Genomic DNA, 21522 nt, shown 5'->3' on the forward strand with positions numbered 1-21522 from the left:
AGGGCTCTTTGTTTGAACTGCCATAAGACACATCATTATTGTATGTGATACCCGAGGCATACAAACTGTTCATTGTACAGTAGTTATGTTCATCTTCTCAGCATGCCGCTGATTTCAAGAACCAACATTTCCAACACAATCTTACATTTCTGCACAAAGCTAAAATCTTTGGAACATATAGACAAATCCAACTGTAGCTTATTCCAGCCCCTTGAGCTTGACAGTTTTCACTTGGTCCTATATTCTTGGAGAATATTTGTAGATGTATTTTTTTTAAACGGGACAATAAATATTAATGCACATTTGCATGTAAATACATGAGATTATAGCCAGGTGGCTAATTTCCATCTATAGTCCCAATATCAGACAGATGCTTTCACTTACTGGCCAATCAGACACCTTCTAGTAAAACACACTCACAACTAAAACTACTTTCAATGACACGTGACAAACAGAACGACCAACATGAAAAGTAGGAGGGAAAGTTCACACACTATATGAACATGTGACAGGAGAATGTGGACGTCGTGTCCATGACGTCACCCAGAGTGTCCGCAGCGCCGCTGTGAAGCTCAACAAGGTCACGATGCACTGACACGCGCCTACACCCGGTTCCACCACTGGAGGGCAGCAAAAACAAGACATCCGGCTGCTCTCCAGGCTGAGCTGCAGGATTTGAAGCACTTGGACTGATTTGAGTTTATTTGTAGGTCAAGACGACGCTGGTTTGTGTGGACTGTGTCCTCTCTTTTATCTTTAACTATTTAATGATGTTTTAGCTGGATCAAGTCGGAATTTGCGAGGTTGAGTTCTTTGCGTTCCAAGATGCTAAACCAAATGCCTGAATGAAACTGAACTTTTAACACAAATTTAGATTTGAGATTAAGATAATAAATAAATCACAGAAGTACATTCCATCCTTGCAACTTCTGCATTTTAGGCATGTGCCTGACTGTTAAGCAACGGAATAACAGCAGAATGAACCTGAGTGAGGACAGACGGATCACGGTTGAGAGAAAACCACGTATATATAAAATAAGTATGAGCATACAGAGTTTTTAGAAGCTTGTTTTCCTCAAACTGAACTCGCGAGAGAAGCTTTTAAAAGCATCGCTGCTGCACAGAGGCAGCATTCAGAGACACGACACAGAGCTAAAGACTGAGGATGAGAGGCCAAGCTTCTCATGGAGACACCATAACGCTATGTGACACTAGATTATTTCTCAGTCTGACACACGGTCACGTAAACAAACTCCTCTCTTCCTTGTCGTGATCATCTCAACCAGAATTCCTTGGCAGAGGAGAAAGATATGAACGCATGCAGAATATTTCCAGATCTTTTTTTTCATAGTCTTTTATTATAGAAAGAGTTTGGTCGTGCTCTCAGTGTCAGTCAGAAACATGTTGGTTATGAGAACAGACTCAGCCTGCGAGATTCTCCCCTCATTAAAAAGCTCCAAACAATATTTCCTCTTTATTGTTTCAAATATCCGTACACGCGTGTCCTCGCCTGGGACACGATATCTGTATATGCAAAATGAAAATGCACAACTCTTAAAGCAGTAGTCCAAAGATCAGAAACCAAAATACACAGCAGGACAAAAATAATGAGTCCACCACCAAAAGAGTGCAACTAACTTGTTTGTTGTAGAAAGCAAGCAGAGGGAGCATTTATTTAGAAACTTTATTTTTGACTTTACAGTTTTGTGTCCTCACGATAATGTTTCAGATTGATCTCCAATCAAATCCATAACGTATATATAATATTGTCAACAACATACATTTACATCAGAGGTCTTTAGTTTTGCTTTACTGGGTGTTTTGTTCAACAAACAATTCAGAGATGGTTAGTACAGAGTGTGCACACTTCTCTTTTGTGATCTTTTTTAGTGGTATGGTAGGAAAGGTCATTATTGAAAAAATAAAATAAAAAAGAATTTGCAATTAGCACCGTTACTGTGATTTCCTTATTTTTAACTTAGGGATCAGCACCTCGTCCCGTTAGTAGCGACTTGTCATACAGCTGCTGCTCAGCGGAGCTTAGACGATGAGGTCGTTGTCCACATCCTCTGCAAACACACAAACACAGCCGTCAGCACATTCGTTTCTTTATTGAGCTTCTCATTCAAATCTAAAAATGTAATTAGAGGATAATTAAAGGACGTGGTTTATAATATTTATGGATGTAGAGTCTAAAAGTACTTGTGTGAATAAATGAATAAAAAGAGATGTGTTTGTTTTGATGGATCCAACTCTTCTCAAATGTGAGAATATGTTGCTCTTCTGTGTTGGTGGTTTTTTCCACTATATAAGTCAATAATTTAGGGTTTGGACAAAACAAGAAAATAATGGTTTTGGTAAAAAAAATAATAAAAAATAACTCATTCATTGGCTGCTAAACTTCACTAAAGCTGCTGGAAATGTGAATTAAAATGACATCATAGACGTTACATTGCATCAGTAACTGTCTGTTACTTTATTGACTATGACTATTTGTGATTCTACAAAATGAAGGAAGAATGAAATAAAGATAAGAAGTTCCTATTTCTGGGTCAACCTTTTTCTCTTTGATCATTTCCGATACTCACGCTCTTTGATGCCGAAGCAGTTGGCCCACTCTTCCAGGGCGATGTATTTGTCGTTGTCGGCGTCGCACTGCTCGAAGAAGCGGGTGGTGCAATGCTCCATGGGAATGAGAGGGGCGCGCAGGGGGGAGAGCTCTGTGTGGGTCAGGTACCTGGAAGACAGCACATGAAAGGTTGGTGATGTGTTTCTGTTCCGCTGAATAATTACACTGAAAACATCTGTTTTCCTGATAAAGAAGAAATAAAATACAGAAATCTTCTTCACCCATGTCCTGTCTGCTTTAATGTAAACTATTGTATTCAGAAGTCATCGCCCAAACATTATCACACCTTCCCTTTACAATATGCATGTCACCTTAACTTAAAGGCTTCATGAAGAAAATCAGAAAGAAACGGAGCCAAGCAGAAGGAGACATGAGGGTCAGTGGTTATAAAGTGAACAGCAGCTGGTGGCGGTAGCATCCATCCAGCTCAACCGCTGACTCAGCTATACAGTTCCTACATGTGCTGACTCGTCACAATCTAACCTCAATTCCTCCCAAAAGTCCTCGCTGTTTTTCCATCTATGAAAGTTTGCCTTGTTGTAATTAAAGTGAAGTAAATAGGCCTGTCCTCAACCTAAAAACTACAAATACTTAGTTACTGTAGAATTCTCAGGTATCTGTACTTTACTTGTATTTATTTTTCTGACGTGTTACGTTTACTGTACTTGTTTCTCCTAACATTCCTTTAGTTTTAATGCATTTAAGGGGAATAATCAAATTCTTCTTATTAATATGACGTGAGATTCAATTAGCTTTGCAAAAAAATCAGCCAGCAGAAATATCATTCATAGGGATCCTTCTTACATTTCAGAGCCTGTATGTTTTTACTTTTACTTGAGTAAAGTACTTAAAATGTATTTTAACCATGTAATATAACGTAGGTCGTGTTGTTAAAGCATTAGAGTTGTTACGTGGGTTGAAACTGACGTAGGCCTAAATAACAAAAAAACAAGCTTTTTGAAATTAGCTAGTTCTGTCAGATGTGCATGTTTGTGTTGCTTAAGGACGTCATGAGGTAAAGTCACGGATGATTAAGACCAAATGGATCCAACTAATGGAGCCTACGAGGCGACTGGGAAGGCTCTCCTACATTTACCACCCATCCCTCCCTCCTACGTACCCGTCGACGGGGTGCTGGTCCAGCTGGCCGAACTGCCAGTGGACGGGGAAGATGTACATGTTGTAGTTCTTCTCAAAGTCGTGAGCCAGCAGGTCCAGAGAGTGTTCGCCAGCCTGCAGCCTCTTCTCGTTCTCGAAGATCTTCTTCACCTGAAACACCGGACGGACACAGTGAACACCACGCTTCACCGATCAGCTGATCAGCTGGTCTCCTGTTTGGATGTTTGGATGTGTGGAACAAATGCTTGTTGCTGCAGGTTTAACGTTTGTCAGATCACGGCTGCATTCAATCAGCCTGAAAGGTTGTTGTTTTGATCTGTTAAAGTGAAATCAACTCTGTTAGAGTGGAGCGGCTCCTTAACGGTATTTAGGTTTCAGTCTGATAAACACGTCCTCAGTCTGAACGTTCAGAAACTGTTTGGATTGTTCTTTACGAGCCTTTTCAATAAACTGTGTTTGAAAGAAGCATAAACTTCTTGGCTGGTGAACCAGTCTGCCATCTTTACACTCACTGCTGATGGTAATGCATCTCAATATTTGTGACATTTATGTGTTATTTCTCTAATAAAAGACTCCAGTTGAACGTGTCTTTGTGTAAAGTGTCTATATAAGGCAGCCTGTGCTCACAAATAAACCTTAGAAGGACATTAAGTGCACAATATTATTGTCTGTCGCTGGTGGTCTGTCCTTTAGAAGAAGAACAGTTTAGTGAAGCAGCGTGGGATCATGGGAGTTGTTGTCTTCATTGTCGGCCAGGAGGTTTTTATTATCCACAAAAGGACCCGCTTATTAAAACTAGTAAAAATACTGAATAAAGCTTTAAAAACTTTACTAACTTTTTACAAACTTATTGTGATTTGAAACATTTTGCGATATACGTAATATGCATGTGTAAAATATATTGCCATTTATTACCTTTTTTCAACATTATGCATGTCGCACATTTTGTTTCTCAACGTTTGTTTTATCTGATAAAATATAGTTTTCATCTCGCTTCAATCACTTTTGCAGTAAACTGTGTTGATCAGTGAAGCAGACTGATCAACCCTCCATCTTTGTTAATGCTGCTGACTGCACCATGAAAAAACGAGTGGACTGAAAAAGCCATCATTACCAATATTCATAATTGGTGTCTGCGTATTGATTCAATATTGCCATGCAAAACATCATGAGAGTATGCTGATGGTTCCCGTTCCCGTGGACTCACCCTGAGCTTCTGCTTCTCGTTCAGCAGGTTGTTGTCCTCGTCGCGCTCGTACAGAGTCACCAGAACGTTCTTCAGCCAGTCCCTCATACGCATGGGGAACTCGCTCAGCTCGCTGTCCACGCAGGGCTCGATGACTGCAGGGACAACGGTGACCCTCGTCAGTCAGTACAGTACAATACACACTCACTCTGCTGCACAACATTGATCACATTAGATTTTACTTAGCTGGAATAATGAAAGGGATATTAAATATTTATTCTTGTATATTTTTTATTTTCATATTCTATCGTAAACTTCCCCCCAAACTATTTTAATTATGTTTTATGTTTTATTTTACAATCAACAAGTCAAATTACGTGAGCTTGCAAATACATTTGGCAATAAATCCCCTTCTGATTTTGATTCTTGACTTGTTAAAGTGGGCTGAACACAACCTTGATCTCCGTTTGAACCTTTCAGCCCTGACTCATCTCCTAACTGTGTGTGTGTGTGTGTGTGTGTCATGTTCAGTTTGAACAGTGAAAGAAATGCTGCCTGCAGGTTTAGGCAGATCCTAACATGAATCTGGTCCTCCCATCAATCACAGCAACACGTGAGTGGAGACGGCAGAGAGCTGAAGCTTCTTAAGGCGGGTCCACACCGCACCGACTGCCCGACTCGCGTCGGTAAATGAAGTCGGGCTACTTAATATGGCTGACTCGAATGGCGGATTACACATTTGAATCGGCTGAAATGATCGCCGACGTGGGCCGATTCGAGCGACCACACCAAGGAGACTCATGTCACGGACGCCGACTCTCTCAAAGACGCCGATTTTCGGTCCGGTGTGGACCTGCCTTTAGCTGACAACAGATGAGTGGCAACTAAACCCATCAGGGAACTTCACACACATGATGAAGTCGTAATAGTGAACAAACAGAAACTGATAAACAACCGAAACCACATGATGTCAAAACAAAACATAGAGGACATAAGAACATCCTACATACATTTGAGGTAAGATTCCAGCTAAAGTGATTAAAGACAAACTAGTAGACATTCAGGAAGTTAGCATCGCCCTGTTTCTCACTGCTAGCATGAAGGCAGTGTTACAGTGGAAATCCAACAAGCCACCATTGGATAAAAAGTGTTATGGCACATTTAAAGGTAGAAAAACTGAAATACTCAACAAGAGGCTTAACCATAGACAGTATCTAAGAAGTGGGCGTGGTCATGGTGACGTCACCCATTGGTTTGTGGTAAAAGCTTCACCAGAGGGCTATTTACTGAAGTACTTTACGTCTTAGGACAACATGTTAAAACCTCTCAAGCTTGTGTTGACCACAGACCTTATATAACAAAAACCACATTGCCTGCAAGACGAGGGAACAAGAAGTGCAAAAATGCTGACTCATTTCTGGGTTGTTTGTCCATTTGTTTTTTGTCTCCCTGAAAGGCGACTGTTCATAGACGTCCGTGGTCCACCTTCACACTCACAAACTTGTTTATAGCCTCATTGGCTGCAAGAGGCATGTTTCCCCGCAGTCGACATTAACATCTGGCCCGTGTGAGGCGGGCGTGTCCAGGGTGGAGGCAACACTCTCCCCAAAGAGTCCTTTACTCAATGACTCGGAACAGCAAAAAACATTCTCCAAGTACAGTTTAGTCTCTATGAAGCTGTTCCTCACTTCTAATCAGTGTGTCCCAATCTCACACAAATTAAATCATCTAAATGGTCACAGTTTTGATGCCAAGTGGACGTAGTCACGGTAACACCACCCACTGGGTTGTGGACTGCAATTTTGAAGCCACTAGTACGCCATCTTGTTTTTTTCAACCAGAAATGACCCAAGAGGGAGGAGCTATGTACAAGTGAACGCTGAATAAGACGTTCTTCGGCGACCAAAATCTTACAATTAGCATTCATGAGCAAGTTCTAAGAGGAAAACACAACTTCTCGACACTGAGATAATAAATCAGGTGAGAAGTAGGGTCATTTTCTCATAGACTTCCATCCATGCAATCACACTTCTTTTTGCAACCAGAGTAGTCGCCCCCTAAAGGCCAGTAGAGTGAATGCAGGTTTATAGCACTTTTTATTAGACCCAGAGATTTTTACTAACCTTTAACTCTTACTGGGTTGTCTCAACCAAAAAGATGCATCCTCGACCAAACCGCCTAATATTCAGGAGTTAGGAGTACTTAGTGAGCCCCTCAGCTTGAATCAGAGCCTAACAGAGCTGGACTATGAGCCTACTTAGTGTTTGCTGTACTTTCCAATTGTCCAGACACCATGTAAAATATCTGAGAGCGGTGCAAGCTTCAGGAAGCTCGGTTAACATGAATAGCTGAACATGAACTCTTTGGGGAAACTCTGCTACGCTAAGAGATGGAAATATCAGCGTGTGGAAGCTCACATTTGCAGGGTCCGATGTAGTCCAGGTGCAGCTTGTGGCCCTTCTTGGTTCCCTCCAGGGCGCACTTGGTGGCGAAGAAGTGGCAAGAGGTGTCGAAGGTCTTGTTGTCGGTGCCGCAGACCTGAGAAGGGAAACACAGGAGGATGAGTCCTCGCAGCTTGGAGCTTCTGTGTGATGCACTCCTATGAAGAGTTCACGTAGGAATTTACAGTTTCAGGTCGAGTTTAAAGAAATGCTTTGGTTTTGAACTCACATGCTCGAACTCTCCCTCGGCAGCGGCGCAGGTGGAGGGGTCCTGGCACACACACATGGGGGTGTTGCTCTCGTCCACCTCACACACTTTGCCCTTCTTGCAGTGATGGTCCAGGCAGGGATCTGGGGAAAAGAAGTAGCCTACAGTTATTATTTCTGAGGAAATGCCTCCTGAAACCTTTTCCAAAAGGCCACATTCATTCAACGGAGCCCGAACGAACAGCATGACACAATCCACATAAGAATCACACTTTCCAGTCCTCTGCTACACTTTATTTCCCCCAGAAGAAACAACAATGAAATAATTCATATGTGAGACTAAAGGAATAAACACGCTGGTTAGAAACAAAATTAGAATCCTAAAAATGCTGCTTCATGAAAAAAACGAATTCATGGAAAACTTCAAGTGTCAGACAGGAGCAGAGCTTAAGTGTCGTTTACTTTCTGATGTTTTTCTACCTGCTTTTTGGACCACAAACCTCAAATGTATAGCTCTACAAAAGGGGGAGTTTTGGTACCAACATTAAATTACCTAACTGTAACGCTAACAATTGTTTTCTTTTATTTGGAGGAAGCAGGAAGAGACATTGCTACATGCTTGAAGCTAGGGTAATACAGTAACTGTGCCCTTATTGGGTAAAGACTCGAGTGAATTCCCAAAAGGATTATGCAGCTTTTATGTCCGATAAACTTGCAGAAATGTGATTTAAAAAAAAAGAATCTGTAAATCTCAATTGCAAAATGCACCCATAACTGCACTGCAAAGCAAATAGCTTCTTTGCTGTTTACACAAATTGGGTAATATGCAGAAATATGCAAATGAGCCTCATTACATAAAACAGTCCGGTACACAAAGATCAGCACAGTTACAATGAGGTTATTAGTATCAAAGACATGTTGGTAACTGAAGCACATTTATGATTCCTGATCAAACTCATTTATTTACGCGTTTGCAATGACGGGATGCAATGATTTCAGTTGTGTCTTGAAAAATAATCTCCCACACAGCCTTGCGTGAAATATACAAAAATGAAAACCTTTATGGGCCTCTATTGTACTGAGGTGGAGGGAGATATCTCAGAGACAGATATCTGGGCCTATCATCAGAAAATAACAGTCAGCATGGTACAGTGTGTTGGGCTGTTTCCCTGTGGTTCAGTAACTGGGCTGAGCTGCTACTTCAAGCAAGCTGGAACATGTGATTACCTCCGTCTCTTCACTGAACGGGGGAGGTGTGTTATTATGGGATGTTTGATTTGCCACTCTGAGGCTTCACTAAATGCTGCAACCCCAGATATAACCGGCTGACGGAGGAGTGAGACGAAGCTAAATCCGATGTCATGGTGTAACGGAGGCGGTCGCCGATGACCCATTTATATCTGGAGTCACGGAGACGACTCAATCTGAAGGATTTAGAGTTAAAATTCAGCTTCAGCTTCTCATTTGACTTCAGGTGACTCTGAGTTTGAGTATTTACCACATTATGGATATGTGTATGGATATTCATACAGTGTAAGCATGCAAGCCCACACTAATAATTTAGGAATTTTGATTGAAGTTTTGATCTTTTTGACAACTTTCACATTTACATCACTATATATTGGTCATAAATATATTTATTACATCTTTATACCAATGTTATAACTTTTATAACTTGTTTTAAAAAATGAATAAATATAAAATTAAACAATTAAGGGAATAGTTGCCTTGCAGGAGATACATTAGTATGTTTACTTACAGTATTACAGTAATATTTTCCACCAGAGTTACATATGTGGAACAAAATGTGTGTATTATTAATATGTTCACCAGTATGGTTCCCAGAATTTGAAACAATAACATTTCGAGTTTAAGGCCTTTACAGTCATGATGAAGGAATTACACAAAGATGCAAATCACAGGGTTGGGATCAGACGTCACGGTGAGTCTCCTCGGAATAAGGCAATGCAAAGTTATCCAAAGTTTGTGAACTTACTCTCAGCAACAACTTCTTCTTCATCCTCAACGATATCAATGGCCTCATCGAACTCTCCGATCTCAATCTGAACTGGGTTGGCCCCCACCTCGGGCTCCTGGGGAACAGCAGAGGTCAGAGGTCAGACTGTAGGCAGCTTCAGGAGTCACATGCTGAGGAGTTTACTGGGCTACAAAGTGATCACGTTTTCTATTAATGCTCTGAATCTGGTCTTCAGCTCTATTTCTGCATGACTACCATTTAAAGCAAACCGCTTAAATACCCCTGCTTTTCCTCAAATAAAGCTTGAACGTCACCGCGAAAGAAGGTTCCTCCCTGAAGGCCAAACAGAATGTGGGAGCAGCAAGACCATAATATCCAACAATAACAAGCAGCTGGGTCCACATGTGGTGAAGCCATGGAGGACGTAATGGCTTCCTGCGCGGCCTGGACGAGCAGCTAAAATTAACAGCTGTGGGATCTTTGGTCCCGCTGGACCTCTAGAGCAGGAAGTGTTCGAGCGTTCACATGAAGATGGAACTGAAGTCATGTTTACAATGGACTGTGAAGGACAATTAGAAAAGTAACAGTCTCTTTTTTTGTGTCTCGTAGGGCAAAATAGGACGGAGCAGGAAGGATTTCATGTTTCCATCCCTCTCTGTTTGTTGGAAGGATTTTCAAAAGCTGCAGAGACAACACAGGGAATTAAGTGGAGATTTGGTGATTAGATTTTGGTAAATATCCACATCTAGGAAAGACCTTTACAGCTGTGAAACAGCACATCTTACTCTTCTTACAGATGCAAATGCATCTTTGTTGAATTTAAGAACTGTTTGGTTTATTTTTAATCTGGAGGTCGGGACCCCAAAACGAGTCCAAAAGAAAAATCAGAGAGGTCACTATAGGATTAATAAAAATAATAAATGTGTTACACAGAATTATATACATTTTCTGGAGTTGTGTCTATTATTTAGCTTTTTTATTGGGAAGTATTGCAGACTTACACCTCTTTGGGCATCTAAAAAATACTTTATCTTGAAAAAAGGTCAAAATCAAACATTGCGACATCATGATGGTGGACTGATCTCATAAGGCTTCAATTGATTTACCAACCAATGCAGGATTTTATTTGTTTGTATTTATTCAGCGATTCAGTGGCATATTTATCTGTTCACATAGCTGACTAAATGATTAACGCAGCTGTGGGCGTTCACCACCGCCGTCATGTGATGAAACACCACTGAAGTTCTTTGGCCGCAGCGTTGAAACCTCCAAAGCTTCTTCACGGATCACATCATCTCTCCGAGCAGCTGCGTGGCTCAGGAAACACATCGGGATGCCAAATCAAACTCAAGGGAGGAGAGCAAAAGTATTTGGGATGCGTTTCTCCAAACAATCCGTGTAACAACATTATAGTGAGGCGAAGTCCCGCCCCCTGTGGTGCACCACAGGACGTATGTAGTTAACGGAGAAAACACATCAGGGAAGCAACCCTGTCTGGTATCAAACCACGTTCCCTTCCAACTAAACTGATCTCTCAATTACGTTGGGTGTGTTTTCTTGCAGACCAAAAGGTTTGAAACAGTTTGAAACATGTGGTTAACAAACAACGCAGTTTCCCTCGTCAAACCTTCGTCAACAACAGGAAACAAGAATTTTGAACCTGGATTTATGCAATGTTTGGATTTCTGTTACTGGAAATAAATGCATCATATGCATATCTAAACCTACATTTTCACAAAGTAATTCAAAAAAAGAACTCTCTTAATAAGTAATTAACTGGGGAGGTTTCATAGTGATGTCCATCACTGCAGTGTCTCCCATTTAGTTTGCAATTCCAGCTTTTAAGGAGAGAAGAAAAAACGTGACTGGAGTTTATTCATACAGGATGAACATCTGGACTGACCTCAACAACTGGCTCCTCAGTCACTAGCTCCTCCACCATGGGCACCTCCTCAGTCTGGAACGCACACACACACACACACACACATTAAACATTGTGAATTGTGAACATGAACACACTTGTGGTGCTCATAGAAAAGATAAACACTTGAGTGAAACAATTCAGAAGCTAATAATACACACACACTTTGAATCTTCATGAATAAGGACACGTAGGCGAGCAATAATAACACACACACACACATACAAGTAGACATGCACAGGAACTACAAAACACACTCGTGAATTGATAATCACACAGGAAAGGAGAAAGGAGGAGACATTCAGGAAAGCACACAAAAGGAGGAACATGCTCATACAGACACAGGAGACACACACACACACATTCACACACACACCAACCACACACACACACACACACACACACACACACACACACACACACACACACACACACACACACACACACACACACACACATTCACACACACACCAACCACACACACACACACACACACACAGTGTAACTTACAGGAGCAGCCATGGCGTGGCCAGCCAGGCACAGGAGGAAGACGATCCACACCCTCATCCTCAAAGTCTGTGGAGACAGACAGACGGACAGGTGAACCCAGTTTTCTTTCATTTCCCTTCTTCACTCACATTCACACAATTAACTATATTAAGCAACAGCACATAAATCTTATTCTAGTTTCACTACTAAGTAGACTCCGTATGTAGATATGAAGGGCTCAAGCCAACGAAAACACCGGTGATTATACACTAATGATAAGATAGCTATCATATTCCATTTCTGCTAATATACCTAAACAATGGCAGTTTAAAAGGACAACAAACTAGGACTATTGCAACTTGCAAGGGGGTCCTCATGGGGTTCCCTGAGGAACACCTAGATGTTAAATGAAGCCTTATTTCAGATAGTGTTTTTTAATTGAATAGAATCATATATACGTTTGCTTTTCTGCTGATAAAAAACTCACTGTCGAAGACAAATGTCTGTTTGTGGCAAATATTCTTTTTACTTTCTCTATATCTAAGTTTCTTCATTCACTCACATGAAATGAGAAAAACCCCAGATCAATAAAATGCATCAGACATTGTAGCACAACTCTCTCTACAGAATCATGGACGCTCTCCAGTTTCCCAAACAGAACGCTCAGTGTCCCTTTTGTTTGCTGGCAGGTCATGTTGAAATTGCTTCTGGCTGTTTGTGGCTTTGTTGAAAAGTCTGTCACTGAGAGGGATTTTCTCTCTTTCCGGAGCACAAATGAAAGTGGGAACATGGTTGCCGACTGCACTAAATTAGGCTTCAGAAAGACGACTGCAAGAGGCTGCAACAACTTGTCTTTCTGCCATTTGGACGGCAACTGGCTTCTGTTTTTATGTGCTCTTTCACAGCCACATGTTACCACCAGCATAATTTATCTTCTCATAATTCCAGCAGGCTTCTGTTTGGAAAAATTGCTTCCATGCAGCTTTGCTAAACACATATTTACATTTGTAAACGGTGACAGTTATGTAACCTGATGTTGGATGGAGGCCAGGTTCACTTCCCACTGGGGCCATCTGTGAAATACTTAGCAATACGAGGGGATTTAGATAAAAGGCCAATAAATCTATATGCATTCATTTTTCAATGCGAGCAACATATTCTAAACCAATACCAGCGACTCGTATATTTTCACAAAGGAGGTGCAAAAAGGGAGAACCATGTTTTTCATAATATTACTACCAACCAGAGCCTGGCCAGCCTGTATTTGTATTCGTAAGGCCAATAACATCATAATTTGATAATGAAAAAAATCAAACAACAATTGCTTGTTTTTTTCAGGCCTGAAATCATGGTTGTTAAAGTTCTGTCACCACTATACAGTAAAGTCTTGTTTATGGACCAGAACAATGCTTCCTAATCCATTTTTTTTTGTATTAAGTGACATTTGAGAGTTATATGTAAGGATTTGGGTCACTTTAACGAGCCAGCAGTCAGTCTGTTTTAATGAAACTCGCTGCGGTTGTGTTGGGTAGGTGTGAACATAGCAATCGAGCTCTGGTGCCGACCAAAACAACAGGTTTGAGACCAGTTGCAAGAGGTGATCTCGGACTGTTCAATCAAACCCTGGTGTGCTGACCCGATAACAAGTGAACCTGTGCAAGAATTGGTTGAGATGGACAACAAATAAATGAAGAGTTAAGATTCAGATTTGTATTAAGTCTGTTAATTTCACTCACACTCACTGAGTCGAACTAGCCAAAGAAAGTGAGATTTTGCCTTCCTTTGCACAAAACACGTCCATGTCAAGTCAACATACTATTCTAGACTCTTTTTCATCTAATCACAAAGAAAACATGACTTTTATCTAAAGGAGATGACTCCCCTATCTGTCTATGTTTGCTTCCTCTCCATCTGATCGTCTGAGGATGCCTTGTCGGGGACTGGAAGGCCTTCCCTTGCTCTCCTCCTGCATCATGAGGGACTGAAGAAGGGCTTCTTTGTTCGGTAATGGAGCATGACATTGCTTGGTCTTCCTCCCTCTTACTCTATTAGTTATCTCCCTATGCACCTCCATTAAGTCAGCTGTTTCATCCAGATATCCTGAAACGATCTCCGTCCTGCCGACATCAAAGGACTTATGGTATGTATGGGCGAGTTAAAGATCAGAGTCCTCGCTCTCATTTCTCTCATCCCGTTTCCTTTATGTCGCTCGATGGCTAGATTTCAAAAAGACTGTATCTCTGGTTTCTGTGGCGTTTTCGCTGTGCTGGAGAATTCCTCGTGCACAGTTTGAACAATACGATGAAGGCTGCAGGAGATTGGAGGATAATAAGATTTGCAAAAAAGGGCTGGGAAATGTTTGAATTCCTGCACCTCAGATACGAGGGCAGCAGGTTTAAACCAACAACCAATAAACAACTAAGCCATCCATTCTCATCGAACATGAAACTTTTCCCTTTGTTTTTTTTCCTCCAACATTCAGCAATTATCCACTCAAAAAGAGAGGAGGAGGAGACGAATGCCGTGGCTCTGAAAGCATCGCCTTGAGGGAAAGTGAACGTGACATTTTGGGGGGTGGATGAGCACTTTGCTTGACTGGTTGCCGGGCATCCACTTACAGAAAACGTAGGAGGGCCTCTCGCCACGAAGTGTCTGAACAGGGCAACAAGTTTGGACAGATTACTTTAAAAGGGTAAAGTTTGCATATAGACAATTAGAGGTGCTGACATTTTAGGTAAATCCTGAAGCGACAGAGAAACGCGTCGACTCAACAACAAAGAGTTATTGGTTGCCCGAAGGTGCATTTTTCTTATTATTATTGTCAAAATACACGTTCAGAAATGACTGACGTGTAAATCAGTTACTTTCTTGAGAACAAGTTTGTGCATGATTTAATCGAAACATGTCTATGGGTATGACATTCCCAGACTTCTAAACTGCACTCTCGTTTCGAGGGAAACATATTTTGCTCCCAGATTATGGTCGCAAGTTTTAAACATTTTACAACATGTTTTTAATGTGGGAAATTGAAACAAACCAAAAAACTTCAGAACTACTTTGCATGGGACTCAAACAGCAGTCTCCTAGGTGAAAGTCCTATGGTTTTTGACCAACATCAAAAAACAAAATAATGCTATGCATCAAAACATAATTCATAATGCAGTTTTGTTTTATTGGAATGTTTTAGTTGACAGGCTGGTGTTATCGTCTTCCTGCAGAAGTCCTTGAGTGACCCACTTCAAACTAACCAAGTAACAATGGCCATTTTTGCCAACAGCGTACATCTGACAGCATTCGCAGTCAGTTTTACATCAATCACAAAAGAGAAAATGTTCTCGATGGGTTTTATATGTGTTTATGGGCAGTTATTCTATTATTCATAAGTTTGGGGGTTTCCTTTATCAGTTCTGTTGATAATCTTGCAATCTCGGAGGAAGGTTTGAGAACCAGAGAAGCTCCTGAACGTCTGAGGACCGTTCAAGCAAGAGAGAACAATCCTGCAGAATAAATCCAACGAGCAACGTGATCACTGTTGCATTGATTTGTGCCATCTGTCAAAGGAAAGCACAAATGCTTCAGAGTCAAGGCAGGACTTTCACAATGGTGACCCCTGTTCGTGTCGGTCCGAGATGAGAAGTCGTAAGCAGGCTTGGACGTGGAAAAATACAGAAGCCCTGCAGAGGACGCAGACGGTGACGTCCCCCAATAACATGCACACAAGGAAACGTCTCTGTACTTTAGAAAAAGCTGGGGGAAAAAAGAAAAACGGGTGTTTTGCTGACGGGAAGTTTCATCAAAAGAACTTTTGGCACACACACACATGAGTAGCGTGTCTGACCGGGAGCTTAATGAGATGGCTAAGAGGGGGGTGAAAGCGGTGTCATCTCCAACGAGTGTGAGGTGAGTGTTTGATTTGGAGGGACGCGGTGTTCCTGACGTACGTCCTGCTTCAGCGTAGTCCGGTCTGCTCCGAGAGTCAGGAGAGACGAGGCCGGACGGACTGACGCACAGCAAAACAAATTATTTTATTTGGAGAGCTGCTCTCATAATCAAACAGGGCCGAGGCTAAAAGGGAAAGTTCAGGCTCATAAAGGGGCCCTTTTTCTCCTCAAAGGTATTTAATTTGGGAGGTTAGTTAGGTAAGCAAGTGTAAACTGGCTGTGGAGGAAAACAACCTGCTGCTATCTGCCTCTCACTCCCTCTCTTTTCTCCTGCCTTGCTCTGCTTCAGAAGCTCTTTAAAGCCAGCAGATTTAGTGGAATTCTTTCTTCCTCGCCTCGGTGACATAACAGGCCTGGAAACACAACCTGTAGCCGACTGTCTGCCAGCCAACAGTGCAGACAAACAACGCTGGCATGCAAAGGACAGCGAGGAGGTAAATATCCAACACAGGAGGAGAAACAGTGATTTCCTGTCTGTGTTGAGCTCCGAAGACACGAGATGTTAAAGGGAACCTAGAAGTTAATAAAAGTCCCTTCCAAATATGTGGCTTGTGAAATCTTCTGTATTCTGTGTAGAATGCAGATAAATAGGATGGTGCTGTAGCTGTAAAACATCACAATTTAACAGTTTGTTTCCATCTGATGTAGCAACGCAAAACTTTACATTTAAAATCCGATGAAAAACGTTCTGCTGTCCATTTTTCATATCTGAAACAAGGACTGAAACTCCAGGAAGAAGAAGAATCCGTGAAGTTACTATCAATAAGTTGTCTTAAAGGAATACTCCACCCACAAAACCATCATTTGTATATCACTTCCTCACTACAACTTGATTGTTTTTCTCTCATGCCACTACAGCAAATGAAGAATCAAAACAATGAAGAAAAGTCTCATTGTTTTTATGTAAATGTGGGACGTGTTTAAGAAAGAGCAAAACTATATCAAAACATCCTCTCACATGCATGTTTGCTAAAACCTGAGGATACCGTGCTGCAGGGAACAACTCCCAAACGTTAATGAGCCTGTTTGCACTTCTGTTTCCCTCGTCTCAAAGTGAATTGTTTTTTTTAAATGGTTTTTTGGTTAGATGTCTGAAATAGGATGTGTGGTGAGGCCAAGCTTTAAAGAGTTTAACATTTTGTTCTCGGACATAATATACGTCAGTAAATATCCCCCCGGTGAATTGTAAAGTGTTTATGTGTCTAAAAAGAGTGGTTAAAGAGATTAGTTAACGTCATCACTAGTCCTCCACGGCCTTCTTGTGCATCCTCGTGCTCATGGGACCGTGGTGGAGTTCATCACCAGCCTAAAGGTAGCTTTTTGTGGCGTTCGTTTGTGAAGTTTATCTTGCTGAACAAAATGTGTCAGCGTCATTAACATTTGTTTGCAACAGAGCTTATTTTCTACAACAATCCAAAAACCCGATGGAAAAATCCCTTTGCTTTTTTGTGGAGGGATCAGTGCGATGCTAACGTGCCTGCAGCACTCTGTTTCAAGCTACTCCTCCATGTGAGTCTAAAGGGGTTTAAATTTTGTATTTTACATAGTCCTTCAAAAAATGTTTAAATAGTCCTTTATTTATATTTACTCTTATTTTTCTTTAAGCATAACATACACATTTTCCTGATCAATAAAATATTTCTGATTCTGATAAACGCCCGTTTTGCTATAGTTTTGCTGCTGTTAGTAATTTGAGGATTTGACATCCAAATGATCTGTTTGTGGTTGAGATCTACCGTGAGTGAAATTGCTGTGAGGCCGTCGTCCTGAGCCGGCAGGGTCGTAGTTATTTTGTGTGTCTGCCGTCACCTGTCAGCTTCTATTACACCCGTTTGTTCGTTGGTGGTTCAGTATGAAGACAAGGAAGGAGACTTCTAGAATTCCACCAGTTGGTGTTTATGACGGCCTGATTTTATTTTGGGATCAAACAGCCAAACAGGTGGGAGAAGGCTAAGCTCTTTGTGGTCAGTAAACAGACACGGACAATGTAGACTTGTGACGTTACAGCACCAGATTATAAATTCCAAGTAGTTTTCAACTTCAGCCTCTTCAATCCAAGTTACCTCCTCAACTAGCAATAAGACACCTGAGAATGTCATTTCTCTGTGGAGAGTTCAGGGGCAAACCCCTTCAAACGCTCTGGATAAAGAGCCGATTCAGCGAGACCAGCAGCCATCCCGATCACTGAGGAAACTCTGAGCACAAAGAGCACAAACAAGAAGAGCAGCGCTCATGGGGGAGGGAGGAGAAGAGACAGGATGTATGTTAAGGAGTTTCTGAATTTCACTATAGGTGAAGAAGACTTCACTCTGAACCGTTTCCCTTGGCATTCTGATGGTGGAGTCCTCTACCTGCTCTCTGAACACAACACACTCCCACACAACAGACTGCATTGTGGGTTAAGTTCCCATCGGTGTGGATTACGTGTACATATCTCAAATCTGTTTCAAAGTAGTCAAAAACACAGGACCCTCACCCAGGAGACTGCTGTCCGTGTCCTGTTCAAAACATTTTTACAAATAATAAATTTAGCCGGAAACAGAGTTGCTCCTGTGGTTTGAGGATATAAATATTATATTGTCTTCAAAATAAAAGCCAAATAAAGTACATCTTGTACAACATGGCATTGTTTCATTGGGCTTTGATTACACACTTCTTACATTATTGTTATTACGGTTATTGTTCATCCGCCTGCATCTCTGAAATATAAAATGGTTCAACAACTAAAATCTTTGTTTTCGGATGTTTTCTAAAAGTTCCCTTGGTTTGTCAGCTCCAGCGACCCGTCTCAGTCTTTTTGCTGTATGTACACTGTTAGAGGCCAGAAGGCATCGACTCCAGGTTAATTCGACTTTTTTTTTTTTATAAGTTTCAAGTCTTGCTAATGGCATGGATTCCAGCTTTAGAAAAAAGAAATGCAACAGTAAACTGTATAATTGTAGGTTTTGCTTCACTGAAATCACTAATAACAGTAATTTAACCAACTCAAGCTGAGTTTCCATTGGCTGCTTGTTCACGTCCAGCCGCCACATAGGAAGTGAAGTCTTTTCCAATGCTGCTTTGAAATAAAACTGCGTAGTTATGATGTAACGGCTGGGGAGAGGAAAAAAACTAGGCTTCAGGTTTTTGTCTGCGGTTTTTCCATCTCAACAGGACTGAGTCTCTTTTACTCTCTTTAAACCATCATTTCCATTTCTTTTTTTTTTACTTTTTGACTTTCTCTCCATCTGTATCTTTTTGTATTTCTTCCTGTCTATCTCGCTGAAACTAAACTCCACATTCTTCTTCTCCACATCGACTGTAGACAGCAGCACAATCCTTACTTCCTGTTGGGGATTAGACTTTTCCAGAGCTTGCCAAGCTGGCCCGGTATTTCCCAGCATTCTCAGCTCAAACGCTGCTACCCCTCCCCTCCTCCTCCTCCTCCCACCTCGGTCCAGACCTGCCACCTCAACAATTAGACGCTGTGTCTCCGCCTCACTCTCCCAGATACTTTGTACTCTGTCTTCCTCCACAGGTGTGGACTCAAACCACTTCAACAAGAAGAAACTTCACTTGGAATTCGACTTCACAGATGCTGAAACGTACAGAATGTTTCCACCTGATGCAGCTGTTCAACCTTAAATAAACACGGTTTCTTGGATTAGAATAGCTTCATCATATGGAAGAGTTAATACGGAGCTGGAAGAAGCAGAATAACTCCGCACAGTGATCAGATGCAACGACCAGCTCTCGTATACATATGTGTACAAACTCATATTTGAGATGTTGGACAACCATTCCTTCATGGAGCTGGTTGTGTGCAGGAGGACGTAGTCATGTTGAAACAGTAAAGGGTCAAACACAAACTGCTGCCATCGTTTGCTGCAGGTTTAAGAAACGGTCCCAAACCAACATTCACCCAAAGCAAGAATGTCAGCCTCTTTCAGCGAACTCCCTCTCCCCGCGGCTCAGCTTGAGCGACACCCCGACACACGCTTGAAGACATGTGAACTAACTCACGGAGAGCTTTAAACAGCTGGTGACCAATTGCCATGGCAACCCGCATTCCTCTACATGGGAGTAATCAGAGAGGGATGAAGGGAGGGAGGGAGGGAAAGGAGAGATATTTGCTGGAGAAAGGCTCCCATTGCTCTATCATGCAGCCTTTGTTGGAATCCCATCCACCCCCACTCCTCCTCCTCCTCCTCCACCACCTCCTTCTCCTCTTCACTCCCGTCTTTCTTTCTTTCACAGCTTTTTCCGAAAGATAAATCCTGCTGAATTCATTTAAAAAGAACTCTTCAATTACCAAAGAGACAGCAGCAGCTTGTGTGTCTAAACTAAAGTCTGACTATAAATCATACGTTTTTACAGTTTGACAGTAATATTATCAACCCTTAGGATAAAACAAAACCAAAGACAGTTGGAAAATGAAAGTGCCTATGAGGCTGTGTCTGGATCTCCCTCCTCCCCCAACTTTAAACCACAATCCGCCCACCTCCTCCCCCCTCTTCTCCCCCTATTGCCGATGTGGCACACAATTACCTGCACGGAGAATGAATTCTCACAATCACAGCTTGTTTACCTGCTCCCTGCGGGGAGTGATTTTCCTCGCAGCTGTTTTTTTGGCAGTAATGACAGAGGAGATTGTTCACTGAGGTTTGAGGCCACAGTAGCTGCCTGTTAAGCCAGGCGTCATTCATTTTAAACTATAGTTGATTTGTGTAAAACTCGGTGGGACATTGAGAAGGGGAGACCACACGGCAGCAGGCTAACCCTAACCCTAATACCATAACAATATTATATAATTATAATAAAATATTAATAATTAGAAATTAGCAACCCAACTGATTGAGTAGAAAGAACCCAGCAGTATAGTCAAATTGAGCCTATGGTTGGGTTATATAAACAACCCAACTGTTGGTTTAAGGAAACCAACCCAACTTGTTGGGTCAAAATAACCCAGCATGTGTTCTGTCCAATATTTAACCAGTGTTGGGTTAAAAAATAACCCATATGGGGTTGTTTTTAACCCAACATTTTTAAGTCTGTACTTGATTTGTGTAAAACTCGGTGGGACATTGAGAAGGGGAGGCCACACAGCAGCAGGCTGCTTGGGAATGTGTTGCCGGTAATAAAGTGTGAGTTTTCAACACGGGATTGGGTTTTGAGATTACAGCAGCTGACTTTTAAACTTTAAGATATTGCAGCTTGATTCACTTGCAGAAGAAGAAAACGCACATTTTACTTGATTTATAGCAACTGACAAAGAAATGTAAATTCCTTTAAGGGCAAAATAATCTGTATTTAAAAGTTTAGAAAACTTCTTCCTCAACATAAAAGTGTATTTTATAGCAGGATCATCCAGTAGCCAGTATTCTGTCTACTTCCATTGTTCTCTCCCTCCATAAACCATCCAGATTAAAAAGTGAAGTATTACGTTTTGTACAGAGCAGCCCCACATTGATAAAGTTGCTCCAGACCTGCATCACATGAAACCTGGAATCAGATTCAGGAGATGGTGTGCAGAGGAAGAGCTCTTACCTTTAGCTTTGCAGAGCAGGTCAACAGAAGAGCAGTCAGCTGTGTGCGGGACGCAGGACGATCTAACAGCCTCAGCTCTTCACAA

General features: G+C 41.6%; 1 protein-coding gene across 1 annotated transcript; it reads right to left on the bottom strand.

Moving 5' to 3' along the window:
- Positions 1-1461: 1461 nt before the first annotated feature.
- sparc (secreted protein, acidic, cysteine-rich (osteonectin)) lies at positions 1462-21522 on the bottom strand. Its single transcript, XM_084009757.1, has 10 exons — positions 21438-21522; positions 11992-12057; positions 11464-11517; positions 9579-9675; positions 7605-7726; positions 7352-7472; positions 4956-5089; positions 3750-3898; positions 2589-2737; positions 1462-2069 (listed from the first exon to the last, which is right to left on the bottom strand). Exons 2-10 carry the CDS (start codon positions 12046-12048, stop codon positions 2041-2043), a joined length of 912 nt encoding a protein of 303 aa, XP_083865883.1. The 5' UTR covers positions 12049-12057; positions 21438-21522; the 3' UTR covers positions 1462-2040.

Source organism: Eutrigla gurnardus (assembly GCF_963514095.1).
Source record: "Eutrigla gurnardus genome assembly, chromosome: 5".
Lineage (NCBI taxonomy): Eukaryota > Metazoa > Chordata > Actinopteri > Perciformes > Triglidae > Eutrigla > Eutrigla gurnardus.